We start from the raw sequence: 19,353 nt of genomic DNA, 5'->3' as shown, positions 1-19,353 counted from the left end.
AAAGTGGTTCCCTGCAGTTGGGGGGTTGGAAGGAGCTGACATAGGTGGGATTCCAGGAGCCAGGAAGCAAGAGCAAGACCTGCCCCGTGGTGGCCATAGAGCCAGGAAGCCACATGTTGCTGAGCCAATCCGGACCCATCTGCTGGGCTCTGTCTCGCAAGCCTCTCTCCTCTGCCTCCCCCTTTCTCTGGGCACATTAGCGTGGCCCCTTCTCTGGCTTTGCCAGCAGGCATGGAGCAGGGCTGGGGCACGGAGCACACCGAAAGCTGCACCTGTTAGCCGAGGCTCTCAAACAGTGTCCCCCCAACTTTTTCTGCCCACGTGCGGAATACATTTTGTTATATGCACCGAGGCATGTGTGGATGGGCACCACCAGAAGAAACATGCTGCCAGCTGTGGGCGCTCTGCTAATCAGCTGGGCAACATTTGAATCTCTCCTAAGTGGCCACCCACGTGCTCAGCTTGCAGGGAACACCTCAAAGGGCAGCCAAGTCCTGGACTGGTTTCATGTTACACGGGCAGGGAAGGGGCGGAGGCCCAGAGAGGCAAGGAGACCGGAGGCAAAGGCATTTTGCCCGGCAGTCCTGGCTCCCAGTTCCCTGCCATAGCCAGTGGCCTGCGCTCCTAGCTGGGAATAGATCCCCACAGTCCTGGCTCCCAGTTCCCTGCCGTAACCAGTGGCCTGCGCTCTGAGCTGGGAATAGATCCCCGCAGTCCTGGCTCCCAGTTCCCTGCCGTAGCCAGTGGCCTGCGCTCTGAGCTGGGAATAGATCCCCGCAGTCCTGGCTCCCAGTTCCCTGCCGTAGCCAGTGGCCTGCGCTCTGAGCTGGGAATAGATCCCCGCAGTCCTGGCTCCCAGTTCCCTGCCGTAGCCAGTGGCCTGCGCTCTGAGCTGGGAATAGATCCCCGCAGTCCTGGCTCCCAGTTCCCTGCCGTAACCAGTGGCCTGCGCTCTGAGCTGGGAATAGATCCCCGCAGTCCTGGCTCCCAGTTCCCTGCCGTAGCCAGTGGCCTGCGCTCTGAGCTGGGAATAGATCCCCACAGTCCTGGCTCCCAGTTCCCTGCCGTAGCCAGTGGCCTGCGCTCTGAGCTGGGAATAGATCCCCACAGTCCTGGCTCCCAGTTCCCTGCCGTAGCCAGTGGCCTGCGCTCTGAGCTGGGAATAGATCCCCACAGTCCTGGCTCCCAGTTCCCTGCCGTAGCCAGTGGCCTGCGCTCTGAGCTGGGAATAGATCCCCACAGTCCTGGCTCCCAGTTTATTGCTCTAATAGCTGCTCGTGCTGCCTCCTCCGTGCCATAGCCTCACCTTTCCTTTCCCAGCCCTGATCTCAATGGGGACCAGTCCAGCTGGGGAGCTGGGGGTCCCCAGAAATCTCTGACTTAGAGCCTGCCTGCAAGGCCTTGGCAGATGCTGCAGGGGGCAGGACTGACTGAGGAAGGCAAGGAGCTGCATGACGCTACAGAAATGTGCGCGCGCACACACCCGCACGCACACCCGCACGCACACGCACACAACATGCTCCCTGTGTCCGTGCGGGGCAGACAGGGCCTTGCCCTCCGAGTCGCCGCTGAAAGCCTGGTCTGCTGCAAAGATCACCGAGTTGTGCGAGACTTTGACGCTCCCACAGCAGATTCCATTTGGGTTAGTGCCCTTAAGGCCCTGGCCAAAATTTCCCCTGCGCGCTGTGCTGGGAGCCACCGCAGACCGTGCTCCACCCCAGACCTGGCTGCATTTCTGCAGGGGCTGGATAGGTATGGCAGCAAACTCTCTGCTGCTAGGGGCAGGCTGCCTTTACAGGACTTGTAAGATCGCGGTTTGGAAAGTGTTTTGAACAGGACCCTGACCAAGGAGGGGAGCCCTTTGTCTGAATCCGCAAGCGAAACCTGATCCCCATGAGTGCTGGAACCATTAAGGGATGTTCACACTCTTTCCTGTCCAGTAATTTCCACAACCGGCCGCTCTTCATTCCAGGTAAAGGGCACTTGCATCTTCATAGGATTTAGCTACGGGGTCTGCCTGAGCCAGCGACCTTTGACCTGCGAAACAAGGCAATGGGCGGTAGCCAATAAATCCTGGTGCCTGCAGGATAAAAGGGGGAGGAAGATTGATTGGCGGGGAGGGTGGATGCAACATTAGCCTCAGTGCAGGCAAACCGGCATAGGAATTCACGAGATAAACAGGGGTCCCAGGGTCTCCTTTGTCACAGCAGCAAGCGAGTGACCCCCCACGGGGCTGCAGGGCTCAGTGCGGCATCGTCCCAGCCGGACCCTGAACGGCAGCGCCCTGGTAGCCAGAAGTTCCGTTAATCAGCCTGGACTTGGTCTTTGCCAGGCCAAGGGGCATTGAGCAAGTCGAATTCTGTCCCCTGGAGCAAGGCACCCCCAGTGCTGGGCTGTGCACCCCTGGCCCCCCTTCCTGCAGCAGGGGGAGGGGGGCTGCTAGGGCAGAGGATTTCAAACTTCTTTCCTCGCAACCCAGTTGAAGAAAATTGTTGGGGCCGCGACCCACCGTAACGCTCTTTTCACTAGAGCGAGGGCTATGGGGTGCAGAGGAGTGGGCTCCACCTGGGCGCAGGCTCTGGAGTGGGGCAGGATGAGGGGTTAGGCGTATACGCGGGGGTGCCAGGCTGGGGGGAGGAAGCACTGGGCTGGGGGCAGGCCCCCTCTGGGGTGGGGCGGAGGTGAGGGGTTTGCAAGTCTCCCTGGCCTGGCAGCAGATCTGGCTGAAGGCGCCCCCATGGGCCCAGCCCCCAGAGCCGATGCAGCGCCCGGACCCCCAACCAGCCCCGCCAAGGAGCTGGACCAGCCGCTTCCAGGGCGCAGCAGGGCCAGGGACCCCCCTTGCAGCCAGAGACCCCCCTGCAGCCAGGGACCCCCCCTACAGCCAGAAACCCCCCCTGCAGCCAGGGACACCCCCCTTGCAGCCAGGGACCCCCCCTGCAGCCAGGGACACCCCCCCTTGCAGCCAGGGACACCCCCCCTTGCAGCCAGGGACCCCCCCTGCAGCCAGGGACAGCCCCTTGCAGCCAGGGACACCCCCCTGCAGCCAGGGACACCCCCCTTGCAGCCAGGGACACCCCCCTTGCAGCCAGAGACCCCCCACCCCCCCCTGCAGCCAGGGACACCCCCCTTGCAGCCAGGGACACCCCCCCTTGCAGCCAGGAACACCCCCCTTGCAGCCAGAGACCCCCCTTGCAGCCAGGGACACCCCCCTTGCAGCCAGAGACCCCCCTGCAGCCAGGGACCCCCCTTGCAGCCAGGGACACCCCCCTTGCAGCCAGGAACACCCCCCCTTGCAGCCAGGGACACCCCCCTTGCAGCCAGAGACCCCCCCTACAGCCAGGGACGCCCCCTTACACTGCCCCGCCCCCGCCGGGGGTCACGGCGCCAGGCCCTGCTGCGCGCGGTGGGCGAGCAGCGCCCCCTGGCGCCCCACTGGCGCGCTGAGCCCTGGCGCCCGGCAGGCGGCGCCCGCGCGCGGGTCTCCCCTCCGGCCCCGGCCCCGGCCGCGCCTGCTTAGCTTCCGGGGCGGGGCGGCGCGGGGCGCAAGATGGCGGCGCCCGCGGAGGTGGCGCTGGTGGCGGACGCGGCCGGGCCGTGGGGCTGCGCCGTGTGGGAGCTGCGCTCGGGCTGCGCCCTGCCCGGCTACCGCGGCGGCAACAGCGGCGCGCGCGGCCTGGCGCTGCTGGGCGCGGGGCACCTGCTGGGCGCGCAGCTCGGCAAGGCCTACGTCAGCGTGTGGGAGCTGCAGCGCAAGGTGCCCCGCCCCCGGCCCTAGCCCCGCCCCCCGGGGCCCTCGGACCCCGCCCCCCGGGCCCTCGGACCCCGCCCCCGGGCCCCTCAGAGCCCCGCCCCCCCAGGACCCCTCAGAGCCCCGCCCCCCGGGCCCTCGGACCCGGGCCCTCGGAGCCCCGCCCCCGGGCCCTCGGAGCCCCGCCCCCCCCAGGACCCCTCAGAGCCCCACCCCCGGGCCCTCGGACCCCGCCCCCGGGCCCCTCAGAGCCCCGCCCCCAGGCCCCTCAGAGCCCCGCCCCCGGGCCCCTCGGACCCCGCCCCCGGGCCCTTAGCCCCGCCCTCGGGCCCGCCCCCGGGCCCTCGGAGCCCCCCCCCCCCAGGACCCCTCAGAGCCCCACCCCCGGGCCCTCGGACCCCGCCCCCGGGCCCCTCAGAGCCCCGCCCCCAGGCCCCTCAGAGCCCCGCCCCCGGGCCCTCGGACCCCGCCCCCCCCCAGGACCCCCCCCCAGAGCCCCGCCCCCCCGCCCCCGGGCCCTTGGACCCCGCCCCCCAGGACCCCTCAGAGCCCCGCCCCCGGGGCCCTCGGACCCCGCCCCCCAGGACCCCTCAGAGCCCCGGGCCCTCGGACCCCGCCACCAGGCCCTCGGTCCCGCCCCCCCAGGACCCCTCAGAGCCCCACCCTCCAGGAGCCTCCTGACCCCACCCCCCGGCCCCCGCAGCCCCGCCTCCCTTGGCCCCACCCCCCAGGACTCCTCAGCCCCGCCCCCCAGAAGCTCCCAGACCCAGCCCCCCGTGATCCCTCAGAGCCCCGCCCCCCAGGACTCCCCTCAGCCCCACCCCTCCAGGACCCCAGACCCCTTTATCCCCTCCCCCTGGAGCCCCCCAGAGCCCCCCCGGGATTCCCCTCAGCCGAAGCCCTTGGGAACCCCCCATTGCCCCCTGAGGCTTCCATCATCCCCATGCCCGTTACCCCCTCAGAACTCCCCCATCGTCCCCGGGACCTCCCTCAGCCCAGCTCTCATTGCCCCCTGGGTTACTCCTCAGATACCCACCCTCCATTACCTCCCCAGGACCCCCTCAGCCCTTCCCCATTGACCTCCCCCCAACTCAGACCCATCAGGCCCCTCAGAATCCCACCTGGGACCCCATCCCCCCCCCCCCCGAAGCCCCTCTCAGAGTCCCGCCTTCATCTCCTCCCCCCAGGCCTCCTTCTCTGCCCTGCCCCCATTGCCCTCTTGGGACGCTCCCGCCCCCATTGATCCTCACTCCCATCAGGCCCCTCAGAGCCCTGCCCACGTCAGCCCCCCCAATCTACAACTGGGACTGGAATTGAACCTGGGTCCTCATTCCTCTGCCCAGTTCCCTCACGAATCCAGCCCTAAGTGACTTTTTGCCTCCTCACTGAATGCCCCTGTTCCCGTCCATTCTTTGTGCTTCTAGGACCAACTCCAGCAGAAGATCATCTGCCCTGGGGTGGTGACCTGCCTGACCGCGTCCCCCAATGGTCTCTACATCCTGGCAGGCATTGCGGAGAGCATCTATCTGTGGGAGGTGAGATATCCGAGGGCTACATGGAAACCGTTGTGTAGGCGGCTGAGTTAAAAATGAGGCTACATGTCAGGAAAAGGCTGACACCCTTAGGCTACTGGGGAAAATACAGTGTACTTGCTGTGATGAGTGTGACTGCACAGTTTCCATCTTTCACGTCTGTCGTGTGGTTCGATTTATTTTAGATCCAAGGGAAACCAGGACGTTCCAGGGAGACTTAACCACTTTCTTATTTCTTGCAAGCTTTAAGCAGTTACGTTTAAGCAGTTTACGTTTTACAGGCCTTAAAAACAATGACTATAATATTTAAACCTTAAATACTATAAATTCTAAAGCAATTAATACAGCACAAAGCAATGCAAAAGCAATTAATATAAGAGCTACTATAATACACTAATTAAGCCTAGGTCACTTACACTTCACCCGTATGCCACCTACAGTACCAGGCAGGAGGGTCGTGGTCCCGTCGGAACACCATGCACTGGGGTCTCTGGTGTGAAGGGCCTATTTACTTCTAGTTACAATGAGCGGGACCTTTGGGTCTGTTCTGCTCCCTCCCTCCCATCAATTCCTCTTACTAAGCCTATTTTATAGCAAAACGAGACTTGGTCGTTCTAATAATATTTACCAGTTGATCACGTAGTGTGTAAGAGACCTAAAATGCCCAATGCCCTATTTGAGATACATCAGGATGTTCCAAAAACAATGAGCGTAGTTAACAGTTTTATGGCTGCATCTGTAATTTGTGCTGATCAGAAATAGAAGCACCAGTGCAAGGTTGCTTGTTGTGTGTTCTTGACGTGGTCTCTCCTATGATGCTTAATCTGCATTGTTATGCAAAACATTCCTGCCTCTCAAAGCTTCTCCCTCCCAAACCTTGCCTGCGTGCTTATGTGCACCAGACTTGACAGGCCTGGGTTTTTCTTGTTAGAGATCCGCACTGTGTTTATTGCCAAGCCAGGGCCGTGCAGGCCCCCTAACAATGACCCATAGGAGCAAGGACTGTTGATCGAGCGAACGCGGAGCACGGCGGCACTTAACCAAAGAGCCAGCAAAGAGCCCTCTCTTTATTATGTACATGGTGGCTTCTGGTTGCTTCCTGTTCGGGAACTGAACTTTGCTGGGGCAGAGTGAACCCAAGCTGAGCTCTTGTTTGCCTTTCATCCAAAACACTTTATTCCAAAACTCCACAGCGCTCCTTTGTGAGCTAAGAGGTTCTTGCCCAAGGTAATCCCATGACCAGGGTCCTACCCCATTCGTGGCCATGAAAACCACGTCATGGACCGGGAAATCCAGTCTCCACCTGTGAAATCCGGCCTTCTGTGTACTTTGACCCTATACTATACAGATTGCATGGGGAGGCCGGAGTTTCTCAGACTGCAGGGCCCGACCCAAAAGGGGCTTGTAGGGAGGTTGTACCATTATTTCAGGGCGATTGCCGTATTGCCGCCCTTACTTATGCACTGGCGCCGAGCAACCGCAGGGCAGCCGCTGTTGGCCATCTGCAGGCAGTATCCTACCTGTAGCAGTACAGCAGCAGTGAGCACACTATGCTACCTTGCTTCTGCACTACTGTCTGCAGAGCTGGACAGCCCGAGCGTGGTGGCTGCTGGCTGAGGGCCCCGCTCTGCAGGCAGTAGTGGAGAAGGGTGGCCATCCTGTACCATCCCCTCCTGCCTTCTGTGCTGCTGCTGGCAGTGATTCGGCCTCCAGAGCTGGGCTCCTGGCCAGCAGTGGCTTCTCTCCATCTGCCCAGCTCTGCAGGCTGCGCTGTTGCCAGCAGCAGAGCAGAAGTAAGGGTAGCAGAGCCACACCCCTCTCTTCCTGTTAAGTCAGGACCCCTACAGTTACAACACTGACATTTCAGATTTGCATATCTGAAATCACGCAGCTTATGATTTTACAGATCTTGTGACCGTGAAATTTACCAAAATGGGCTGTGAATTTGGAAGGGCCCTACCCATGAAGCAGTGATAGGGTCTTCGGTAAATGCCAGGAAGCCTAGCTCCTGCACTAACCGCTAGGCCGTGCTCTGCCTCCAAAGGCCCCGTTTGCATTAGCTCAGGAAACACTGAACTGACATACCTAGTGCCGAGGGTCTGATTTGAACAACCGAGGCACGTTTGTCCTATGGAACTGGGGCCCAGTCCAAATGCAGGGACGTCCCATTGCTCTGGGCACCCGTAATTACACGGTATCTGTGCTCTCTGATTGGCGGAGGCCTTGTTAGGTCCGTTCCAAATAATATAGGAGAAATTCATCTTTTCTGGCTTGAGCTTAGGAAACCACCTTTGTGCAGCTACAAGAAATTGCCACGAGAGGGCAGGGCTGCCTGTCTGGCAGGCCCTTTGCTTTCGGGCATGTGGTTGCAGCCTGAAGGAGAGGGTGAGAGAAGTCGGCACTTACTGATAGCGGTTGTGTGGGTAGATGCTCCCCCCTCGGTCTCCCCTTGTGTTGAAGGGAGCAAGGGGCCCTGCCCAGCAGCCCGAGGTGAGAGGACGCTGGATCCTATCTCTGGGAAGCGCTTAGTTTCTGCGTAGTGTTTGGAGGAGAGTTTAGGAGTGGGTAGCAGAGGCTCCGACCATCCGCAGTACCTGTGCTTGTCCCCTTGGAGAGGGGCGCCCGTTCCGTCCTCGCGCTCTCACTGGAGGCTACCCAAAGTGGTTGGTAGAAGGCGGTGTGCAGAGCCACAGCCTAAAGGGAAATCGCAGTCCTTGTGATCACGCCGACAAACTGAGCGTTGACAGGATAAGCTGGCCCAAGAGTCCGCACTCCTGGGTTTTATTCCCAGCTCTGCCACTGACTTGCTGGATGACCTTGGCATAGACGGTCTCGTTGTGCCTCTGTTTCCCCACTGGCACAACGAGGGTCGTGCTGCCTGCCTGCCGTAGGAGCTTTGAGAAGTTCTTCGGGGCCTGAAGGGATGAGAGTTGCAGGGCTTGTTAGTGGCACTCAGGCGGGGTAAGAGATGTGCTGAGTATTTCCTGGGGCAAATCAAAAAGCCGTGACTTGGGCCCAGGGCTAAACTGCCAAGTGTCTGCCCATAAAGCTCTCGGTCCCGGGGCATGGTCCTGAGCCTCGCTATTTGAGCAGCTGTGGGTATCGGATTGTCACCAGGGGACAAGAAAAATCCTTCCGAGTGCTGGGTGCACAGAGCTCTGTGAAAGACGCCGGGAGCTGCTCCCTGCCCGGCCGTCTCTGCTACACGCTGCTCTTCTCAAGCAGCACTCCCAAGACGCTTTGCATCCGTTCACTCTGCCTCACGAGCCCCTCCCCCCCCAGTGGATAGGAGACTGTCGATGGAGAAACTGAGGCACGGGGAGTGGGTTGGTTGGTTGGTGGGTTTTTTTGAGGCCACACTGAATCAGAAGCCAGGGTCTGGTGCCTTACCAGTGAGTCCATCTGTTCTCCAGCTCATCCTGGCTTGGCTTGTGTCTATGCCCCGGGGGGCCCTCGCGAGGCCCTTCCACACTGCTGCGAGGCTGGGAAGGGAGAAGTGGCCATCTAGGGGCTTTCACGGGTTCCCTTTCTCTCGTTTCCAGGTCTCCAGCGGGAACCTCCTCGCCATCCTGAACCGCCACTACCAGGACCTCACGTGCCTGTGCTTCACTGACGACAGCAGCCACTTCCTCTCGGGGGCCAAGGACTGCCTGGTCCTGGTGTGGAACCTTTACAGGTAGCGGCATCTTCCACCCCTAGTGGGGAGAGATTCTCCCCGCCCGAGGTGCTGTGTAGCCAGAGCAGTGACTGGGGCGCTCCCATGTCTGGCCGGGGCTGTTCCCCTTCTCCGCGTAGGGCGCCCCCACCTGTTCCAATGGCTAGAGGGCGAGAAGCAGGCAGTGAAACGCCCAGCCCCGTTAGCGGGGGCGGAGCACCTTGGTGGGTGTGTTTCCTGTGCACAAGGCCACTGCTGGGGTCAGTTAAAGGGCCCTTCGCAAGGGGCACGTGCCAGACACGCTCTGTGTGTGTGTGAGAGAGAGAGAGAGAGAGATTAACGTGGAGCTGTGTGCATGTCGGAGCCGGGCAGGGATGTGGGGGATTAACGTGTAGCCGTGTGCATGTCGGAGCCGGGCAGGGACGCTGGGGATTAACGTGTAGCCGTGTGCACGTCGGAGCCGGGCAGGGACGCTGGGGATTAACGTGTAGCCGTGTGCACGTGGGAGCCAGGCAGGGACGCGGGGGATTAACGTGTAGCTGTGTGCATGTCGGAGCCGGGCAGGGACGCTGGGGATTAACGTGTAGCCGTGTGCACGTCGGAGCCGGGCAGGGACGCTGGGGATTAACGTGGAGCTGTGTGCATGTCGGAGCCGGGCAGGGACGCTGGGGATTAACGTGGAGCTGTGTGCATGTCGGAGCCGGGCAGGGACGCTGGGGATTAACGTGTAGCCGTGTGCACGTTGGAGCCGGGCAGGGACGCTGGGGATTAACGTGGAGCTGTGTGCACGTCGGAGCCGGGCAGGGACGCTGGTGATTAACGTGGAGCCGTGTGCACGTCGGAGCCGGGCAGGGATGTGGGGGATTAACGTGGAGCCGTGTGCACGTCGGAGCCGGGCAGGGACGCTGGGGATTAATGTGTAGCCGTGTGCATGTCGGAGCCGGGCAGGGACGCTGGGGATTAATGTGTAGCCGTGTGCACGTCGGAGCCGGGCAGGGACGTGGGGGATTAACGTGGAGCCGTGTGCACGTCGGAGCCGGGCAGGGACGCTGGGGATTAACGTGGAGCCGTGTGCACGTGGGAGCCGGGCAGGGACGCTGGGGATTAACGTGGAGCCGTGTGCACGTCGGAGCCGGGCAGGGACGCTGGGGATTAACGTGGAGCCGTGTGCACGTCGGAGCCGGGCAGGGATGCTGGGGATTAACGTGGAGCCGTGTGCACGTCGGAGCCGGGCAGGGACGCTGGGGATTAACGTGGAGCCGTGTGCACGTGGGAGCCGGGCAGGCACTGGGCTCTCAGCAGCTGTGCCTCCCTTTCCCTTAGTGCTGACCCCAGGGAGGGGAGGGCGGGATTGGACGGGAGGGAGGGAGCAGTTACCTGTGGCTCGTGCTGCGCCGAGATCCAGGAAACCAGACCGGCTGCTGTCCCTGAGTGTCCTCCCCCGACCCCGTCCAGGGCACGTGGCAAACTGCGCCTGGACCCTGCTGCGGCTGCTTTTGTGGGGCCCGGCCCGGAGCGGCTTGGGGCTGGCTGGGCGAGGGGGGAGGGGAAGGAGGTTGCGGTGGAGTGTGCTAGCAGGATGCCAGCCCTGCCGTTGGCTCGGGGCGCCTGCCCGCTGACAGCTCCACGAAGCGGCACAAGCAGGAGGCCGCGGCGGAGACGTTTCAGGCTGCCGGGGCCGGGGCCACTCGCACGCCCTGATCTCGGAGCCCTTGCTCCAGGCTCCTCCCTTCCTTTGGCGGAGTCAAAGAGCATCTCGCCAGGGCCGAGCCCCCACGCCGACACGCTCCCTTCCCAGCTCCCACGCGCAGCCCCCGGGGCCCCGGCAGCCGCGTCTGCTCTCCTCTCGCAGCCCCCCCACTGCATTAACCCCCCTGCTCTGTTCTTCCCCGTGCAGCACGCTGCAGGCGGAGCACCCCCAGATCCCCAAGCCTCGCCACGTGTGGTCCCGACACAGCCTCCCCATAACAGACCTGTGCTGCGGCTTCGGCGGCCCCCTGGCCCGAGCCGCCAGCGCCTCCCTGGACCAGACGGTGAAGGTAAGGGCGGGGGCGGGGAGCGCGGTGGTCCCGGTCACGTGGCTTCTGCGCTGCTGGCCCGGTGAACGGTGCCCTGGAGGGGTCAGGATCCATCCTGTCTCCCGGCGCTGACTGCGGGCAGTTCCTGGCGCGCTCGCCGGTGACTCAGCCCTGCCAGTGCTTAATGGGGCTTCTCCTCCCCACGTTGGCAGCTCTTCTGTCACCTCGAGCCGATGTCCCCGTGTGCTTGGCAGCTTCCCTGCTGTCCGGGGGGGGGCCTGCTTGGAGCCCTCTGCGTCCTACCCGGCTGGCAACCTCCATCCGGCGGAGGCAGGCAGCTGCAGCGGGGGTGCTAAAATATTCCAGGGGTCCCCGGGAGAGGAAGCTGCCGCAGGACATGGTCCCTGTTTTACAGGCGGGGAGGCAGAGCAGTTCAGGGGCTCGGCCAGTCGTGTAGGGAGACCACAGTACAACTGGGGCCTTTTGGTCTCACCACTAGGCAACACTCTCCCTCCTGTAAGGGGAGACTGGAAAGCAGCCAGGAAGGGGAGCTCTGGAGTGTAGGGAAAAGGGGGCTTGGTCTGCTCGGACGACTCCCTTGGCGGAAGAAGGGAGGCGGACGGGCGCAGCGCAGGCGCCTATGTAACCGTCCTGCGGCTGGTTCACATCTGCGCTCTTGGGGCAGCCTCTTGCTTTGTGACCTTGGGCCTCAGTTTCCCCACCTCTAGCCTGGGGCGATGCTGCTGCTCCTTCCCAGGCAGGCGAAGGACTGCGAGGGGGAGGGGAGTCGCTAGGGAAGGACAGCGGGTTCTGCCGTTAACCCCGTCCTCTCTGCCCCCGCCCAGCTCTGGGAAATCTCCTCGGGCGAGCTCCTGCTCTCCGTGCTCTTCGACGTGGGCATCATGGCGGTGACCCTTGACCTGGCCGAGTATCACATGTTCTGCGGCGGCATGGACGGCTCCATCTTCCAGGTCGACCTCTGTGCCTGGGTGAGTGTTCCGGGAGGGGCAGGCGTCCTGTGAGGGGGTGCGAGCCGGACCCCGGCAGCCCTGCGCAGGGGCGGAGCTGACAGGAGCCGGCTGCTTTCCTCGTCTGCTCCCCTGGGGCTGGCCGCCCCCAGTCCCGCCTGGCTCGTAGGGCTGGGAGGAGGGGGCGTCTGGTCGGAGCGTGGGGGGCGGGGCCGCGGGGCCCGGTCTGTGGTCGCCGAGCGCCCGGGCAGGATGCAGCGGTGGAATTGCTGGTTGAGGCCCCCTGGGCTCCTGAGCGGCCAGAGGGACCTCGCTGGCTGCGGACAGGAGGGGGGGGGTCCTGGAATCGTTTGCAAGTCTGAGTCCCCCTCCCCGCTCTAAATATCGAGAGCCGGAGCAGCCGGACGGGGTGTCTCCCGCAAGGGGGTCGCGACGCCTGAGATGCCCCTTCCAGGGTGGCTCTCTGGGGCTGGGATCGTGGCCCGGGCAGGGGCCGTTACATGTCCCCACTGCCCAGAACAGCACGTCCCTTCGCCTCCAGCCTGCGAGGCTGAGAACTCGGATTCAGGGGAGCAGAGGCCTGGGGGCTCAGGCTGCTCCATCTCCCCTGCTCGGCCCCCCGTCCGCACTGGCCCCAGGCCGTGACCCTGGGCCATGCTGCACAGGCACGACGCGACTGCAGCACCCCCGGGCCAGACATGAGTTGGGGCTCAGACCTGGAGGGGCTCGCGTCCAGCTCGGCCGCCCTCTGTAGGACCTGCTCTCCCCTGCTCTCCCCTTGCTGGGGAGGGAGGCAGCTCACCCTCTGAATTCTCCTTCCTTGGCTCCCGCAGCCTGTTCAGAGAGACCGGGCCTTCCAGTCGGAGCGGGAGAACGGGAAGATCTTCAAGGGGCACAGGTCAGTCTCCACCAATCGCTGACCCTTTCCTGACCTCCAGACCAGTCCCCGCATCCCCGCTGCCTCCCCGTAACCCAGCGCCGGCGGCTGTCCCTCTGTCCGCAGGAACCAGGTGACCTGTCTGTCCGTCTCCACGGACGGCAGCCTGCTGCTCTCCGGCTCGCACGACGAGACCGTCCGGCTGTGGGACATCCAGAGCAAGCAGTGCCTGCGGACGATGAATCACAAAGGTGGGGCCGGCTCCGGCGCCCCGCCCAGCCCAGCCCACCCGGCCAGCGAACGGCTCCGGCCAGCCTGCGCCTGGGGCGGGTTCCCCCCGTGTGTGACAGTCTGAGCCGAGCCCTCCCCTTCCCCTCATGCTGGGGGGGGCAGCTTAGCCCCCTCATCCCCAGCGACTTGGCCACTGGACGGGGGGCCCCAGCTGCTCAGTGATGCCGCCGCGCTCCGGGGTGCTGCTCGCCGCTGCTCTGGCGAATGCTCAGAATGCAGCCGGGCAGAACTGGGGGCCCCTGAGCTGGGCTGAACCTGGGGGCACGGATCCAGCCGGCTGAGGCCCACATGCCCAAGTGGGGGTGTAGCGAGCAGTCAGCTACCCCATAAGCCTGGCCTTCTCGGGCAGTCACGTCTACCCCCTGGGTGGCCACCCAAGCGCTCAGCCTACTGCCCCCCATCACTGCACGTCCTGTCGCGCCAGCTGAAGCAGGAGCGTCCCCAGGCACGTTCAGCTTCCTTTCACCGAGCTAAAGCTCCCTGCCCCAGGACTGCTTGGGGCCAGACTGGGGCCCCTCCTCCCCCGCTCTCTGATCTCCCAAAGCAGCCGACCTCAGCACGGTGCGCTGCCCCCAGCGGGCCCTGCTGAGTCCTGCGTCTGGCGCCTTGGCCCCGGGTTTGATCAGCTGCATGGCCGGGAACCCAGGAGCCCCGGCTGCTCCGAGGCTCCGCTCCCTGCCCGAGCCAGGACCAGAACCCAGGGGCCCTGAGCCCTGCTCCTGGTGCCGAACACAGGGTCCCGCTGTGTCCCAGAGCTAGGAATAGGACCCAGGAGTCCTGCTGCTGCCCTGCCCTTCCCAAGCATGTTGGCACCGTGGGAATTTCCCCGGCTCTTGCTTTTCCCCCAGGCCCGGTTACAAACGCCTTCATTGTGATGGCCCCAGCCAGCATGTGTAACCCGGACAGCAAGCCCAGCGTGCCGCTGCCCAAGTTCAGCAAACACCTGCACGGGACGGAGAGCGGCGAGGAGCCAGGATCCGAGGGGGTGACGGTGCGTCTCGGCCTCCACCAGCAGGTAGGGTCCGTCCCGCCCCGGCCTGGGGGCTCTTCCAGCTCCAGCGGAGCAGCTGGCTGATCCCTGCCGAGCTGATTCCTGGCCCAGCCACCCCTTTGGAGAGGAAGCGGGGGGGGACCTGGCGGGCGCTTAGCGTCCTCCTGTAATGGCCTGAGAGCCCAGCCGCACCTGGGCCTGCCCGTTGACAAGTCGACTGAAAGAGCAGCTAGAACGAGAGGGCCTGGGAGTCGACTTCGGGGTCTCTGGCTCTGGGGGGGCAGTGAGCTCTAGTGGTTAGAGCTCAGGCTGCGCCGTGGCGGTTATCTGGCTCATCGTGCAGTCCGGACAATTTGTGTCGCCTACACGCTTAGTCGACAACGGGGCCTCTTGCAGAGCCGCGGCGGCAGCCGGCTGGAGCTGGGACTGAGCAGTCCTGGCTCGCCCGGACTCCGCATTGTAAACGCGGCAGGAGCCGCCGGGCAGCGTCCCGGACTGGCATAAGCGGGATCCAGAAGCGCTTGCCTGTGGCCAGCCAGGGCCAGCGTGAACAAGGGCTTCTTGGCAGCAGCAGCCCGTCCACAGGGGGATCCAGCTTCCCACTGGGACCCCTGCGGACAGAGGCTGCTGCCAGAGCGACTCCCCTATCTCCCCCCGTTGCCTCTGATGGGGGGGGCAGGCGGCACCAGCTCCTGTTTCTCCCCCCTCTTGCTGCCTCTCATACAGAGGCAGCAGGGAGAGGGGGAGAGCAGTAGCTGCTACTCGTTTCTATCCCTTGTTAGAGCAGGGGGTGGCGGACGTGGGGTCTGTGCCCAGAGCTGTTGGGACGTCTTTGCTGCACCTGGCAGCCTGTCCCAGGAAGAAGCTCCGCCGCTCTCGTGGACCTGCCCCCAGCCTGTCCCTTCTGGTGCGGAGCGAGCCCCGGCCGCCCTTCTCCCATGCAGACCGGGCAGTGACCTAGTTAGGCGGGACCCTGTGGAAGCTCTTCACAGGCTGCTTTGGGCTTCGCTGTCTTGAGCAGCCTGTATCTCTGCAGATGTTGGCTCCTCGCTGTTCCCCCCTCTCCAGATCACTGACGGAGGCTGAATAGGGCTGGTCCCAGGCCTGACTCCCGGGGCACACGACGAGTTCTCTCCGCTCGGACAGCTCGCCATTGATTCCTGCCCACGAACGGACCTTCCCGCCTACCCGTGGCAGCTCGCTTTGCTTGGGGGCCTTGGGCGAGGGACCTTGGCAGAGGCTTTCTGGAGATCTAAGCGCACTAGGTCCCTGGCTCCCCCGTGTCCGCATGCTCGTTGGGCCCTCCCCCGTCAAAGAACTCTAGACTAGTGAGCCGTGATTTCCCTTTACAGAGACCACGTGACTCCCCCCAACAAACGGCCTTCGTCCCCGTGGCCGACGACTCTCTTCTTTACTGGAGGTTCAGCCATTGCGCCCGGCCCTGCCCTTAGACTTCCCGGATGTAATTGCCGGGATCCCGCGAGAGAGAAGGGGTGTCAGTCGGCGAGCTGCCCGTCGCCGGGTCCAGACGCCGATTGGAAGGCAGGCGACACGTCCACTCAGGAGTTCCGCACTTTCCCAGTTGAGTTCTTGCCGAACTATTGGGAGCTGCTGCCTGGTCCCGCGACTCGTTCAGTCCATGGGTGTGCTCCAAAACCTCCTCAGTCTGGGACAGGGCCCCCCATGCGTCACCTACAAGGAACGGCTCAGGGTTGGGAATCTCCCTCGCGGCCTCAGCCGGGAAGACAGATGCAGAGAATTCATGTAGTTTCTCTGCAGTGAGCCTATCGTCTGAGTGCTCCTTTGGCACCTCCATCATCCAGGGCCCTGCCAGGCAGGGAGCTGGGCTCCTGCTTCTGAGGCACTTAAAACCATTTTGCTATTACTTTTGGAGGGTTTGGCTAGCTGCTCGTCAAACTCCTTTTGGGCTTTTCTTGTTATACTAGCCAATTAGCCCATAAAATGGGATTTTCGGGTCTCTCCTCCACGTCCTGTTCCCTTTCTATCTCGGTCTTCTCTCCTGAGCCACCCGTCTCTCTCTCTCTCCCCCCCCTCCTCCTACTGCCTCCCCCTTGCTCTCTCTCAGCCCTCCTCTGCCTCCTGCCTCTCGTTCTCTCTTCTCCTCCTCCTCCTGCATGGGGAGCGCGGACCCCAAATGGCCGCTTGCACCACTTGCTTCTGTGCGGCAGCCCAGCCGAGCGCCACAGCGGGAGGGAACAGCGCCCCCCAGAGGGAACAGCGCCCCCCAGAGGGAACAGCGCCCCCCCAGAGGGAACAGTGCCCCCCAGAGGGAACAGTGCCCCCCCAGAGGGAACAGCGCCCCCCAGAGGGAACAGCCAGCATTTCAGCGTTACAGAGTCTCAGACATTGGGCTACTCTAGATCTGATTTTGACACTTCATTTGACAGTTTATGCTCCTTTCAGTTTCCCTCATTAGGTTTTGACTCCCACTCACTGAGCAATGCCTTTTTCTTTCTCTCTGCTTCTTTTCTTTGGCTGTAAAGCCCCAATGGCACTTTTTTGGTTCCCTTACTGTATTTTTTTTTTAAATCTGGGGTATACGTTTAAGTTGAGCCTCTATTATGGTGTCCTTGAAAAGTTTCCATGCAGCTTGCAGGGATGTCAGCTTGTCCCTGTGCCGTTTAATTTCTGTTTCACTAACTTCCTCGTCTGTGTCCGTCCCCTGTCTGAAATGAAATGCCCACGCTGTCGGGCTGCTGAGGGGTTTTTCCCACCACAGGGATGTTACATTTAATTGCACTCTGGTCACTGTTTCCAAGCGGTCCAGCTATAGTCACCTCTTGGACCAGATCCTGTGCTCCACTTAGGAATGAATCAAAAATAGCTTCTCGTGGGCTCCAGAACCAGCTGCTCCAAGGAGCAGTCGTTTAAGGTGTCAAGACACTTTGTGCTTCCCGTCCCGAGGTGACGTGTGCCCAGTCGATACTGGGATAGTTGAAATCCCCCACTGGGATCGCGTTTGTATTTTTACAGCCTCGCTAATCTGCCTGAGCATTTCACAGTCGCTTCCCCATCCAGGTCAGGTGGTCGGTGATAGATCCCAACGGCCATCTCCGCGCTATCAGAGCAGGGAACCGCTCTCCATCGCGATTCTGTTGGTTCATTTAAGGTTTTTCCTTCCTTTGATGCGCTGAGGAAAGCTCTCCCCGTGTTGCTGAGCCGGGGCCGGCACGGTGCTGGGAGGTTCCCGGGGCGTCAGTGTCCTGCAGGGGGCTTTGGGGACGGTAAGACAGTGGGGTCGTGAGATGCGCCTGCCTGACCCCTGCAGCGTGTTTCCTTGCAGGGAGCCGGGGAGAGCTACTTGGAAAAGGCCGAGCGGTTGTACTCGCAGATGTGCTCGACGAGGGAAAAGGTGAGTCCCACGCACGGGCCCCAGCAGGCCTGGGGTGGCTGGGACTGGGGCTTGGCGAGGGCTGGCATCGGAGGGTGAGGTATTAAATGGGGGACCCCTCCTTCCAGCTTCGCCAGGCACATGGGCTTCCTGCGGGGGTCCCCTGGAAGCAGGGTGGTCCCTAAGGTGTTAAACACCCTCCAAACTTAGGAACCCTCTGAGGCCAGGATTTGGGGATGACTAGCGGAATTGGGGGTGTTTGGGGCAGGGAACACGGGATGAGGGGATAGAAAATAAGAGGTTTGGGGAGGGGGCCCTGTCTCGGGAGACCCTGGTTACCCTGTCCTGCTGGTTTCCCCCCCCATCGGGCCTGGTGAGTCGAGACTCCTGCTCCAAGCCCTCTCTGCCCCCCCCCTGCAGAACCTGATGGGAGACCAGGAGCAGCTGAAGATCCAAGTGACGGAGTTGGAGGACGAAGTCAGCACCCTCCGGAAGATCAATAAGAACCTCTTTGACTTCTCTGCCCGCATCATCACCAAGTCGGCCAAGTGAGCCCCCCGGCGCGCCTCCGCCCGGCCCTGTGGTGTGCTCAGCCGTGCGGCAAGCCCAGGGGCTTGGGGCTCATGGACGCAGGAGGCAGGCAGCCCACGTGGCCATGGGATCGCCGGGGAAATGCACCGCACCTGGAGAGCAAAGGGGCAGCAGCATGTCCCTGCCGGCATCCACACGCACGCTCAGACCAGCACGTGGGGGCAGGACGGCACGTGCCACCAGACGTGCGTGGTCCGTGCTGTCACGTGACCGTTTTCACGTCGGCGTGAGCCGGGGGCTCGGCTGAGGGTGAGCAGGAGGTCGGCTTGGACTGCCGAGAATGGAGACCCTAAGGGGAGCTGTGGGGAGAGGGGAGGCAGGAGACAGACACAAGGACACGGCCCTTCTCTTCCCCCCACGCCCCTTCTCCTCGGCCGCGGCGCGAGACAGGCTGGCGAGGAGCCTGAGATGATGCCGCGTCTCTCTCCCTTCCCCTGCCCCGAGAAGACACGCTGCCCCCCTCCCCCCGGATCCTCTGCGCTGAACTGCTTGGCTGAGGGGTGGGCTCAGAATCCCCCATTGGCACCAAATCTGGGAGGGAAAATCAGAGCCCAGGCCAACGGGACGCCCATGCCTGTGACAAGCCCCGATTTCCCCTCCTGCCACCTGTTCCGCTGGCTCGGTTTGTGCGCAGGGGGGCTGGGCGTAGCCACAGCCGCCTCCTCTCTGTTCAGTAAGGGAGGTGCTGGGGGAGGGGTATTTCAGGGGGTGAGGTTAACCCTTTGTGGGAAGGGCGTTGGGTGCCAGATCCCGTTGCCCCCGTCAGCTGCTGAGTCAGGTTGGTTCCCAGCTGGGAGGTTTGTTTCTGATCCTCATTCTGGCTCCAGTTCCTTTGTTCTCAGGCAGTTTTCTCGGGAACTTGCCTCCGGACTCAGTCTCCCTGTGTGTCCCGTACGGTGGCATTCCGCTCGGTTTTTTACATAAAGATGGTTTTTATAGCGAGACGCGCTTTGGCTCTTCGGTCCTGCAGCGCTACCTAGCCGGGGATCTCAGAGCACCCTGTGAATTGAGTGAGCCTCAGAACAACCCACTCCCCAGTGGGTCAGGTGTAGGATGATCCCCGTTTCACACATGGGGAAACTGAGGCACAGCAATAACTTGCCCTCGGTCGCTCCGCCCCTCGGCTCCAGGGCTGCTGGCTGCTCTCCCGTGGGGCTTGGCTGGTGAGCCCGGCGAGGGCTCCTTGCCTTGCTGCAGAGGCTCTGCAGTGCCAGGAGCTGGCTGGCTGCGGCGCGTTGGGGCCAGCAGTGCGGCTCAGGCGAGGCTCAACACCACGGTGAGGGGCACCAGCCAACGCAGCGCCCCCCTCACCTGCCAATGCTCTGCG

General features: G+C 63.0%; 1 protein-coding gene across 1 annotated transcript; it reads left to right on the top strand.

Moving 5' to 3' along the window:
• Positions 1–3,522: 3,522 nt before the first annotated feature.
• WDR18 (WD repeat domain 18) lies at positions 3,523–18,968 on the top strand. The gene is made up of 10 exons (XM_075902641.2): positions 3,523–3,757; positions 5,176–5,286; positions 8,826–8,959; positions 10,836–10,977; positions 11,802–11,945; positions 12,758–12,822; positions 12,928–13,052; positions 13,941–14,107; positions 17,388–17,456; positions 17,856–18,968. Exons 1-10 carry the CDS (start codon positions 3,551–3,553, stop codon positions 17,985–17,987), a joined length of 1,296 nt encoding a protein of 431 aa, XP_075758756.2. The 5' UTR covers positions 3,523–3,550; the 3' UTR covers positions 17,988–18,968.
• The last annotated feature ends 385 nt before the right edge of the window (positions 18,969–19,353 follow it).

The sequence above is a fragment of the Pelodiscus sinensis genome, chromosome 32 (assembly GCF_052426305.1).
Source record: "Pelodiscus sinensis isolate ZL-2025 chromosome 32, ASM5242630v1, whole genome shotgun sequence".
NCBI classification, from domain to species: Eukaryota; Metazoa; Chordata; order Testudines; family Trionychidae; genus Pelodiscus; species Pelodiscus sinensis.
The sequence above is the reverse complement of the archived record's forward strand: the minus strand, read 5'-3'. Positions and strand labels throughout refer to the sequence as shown.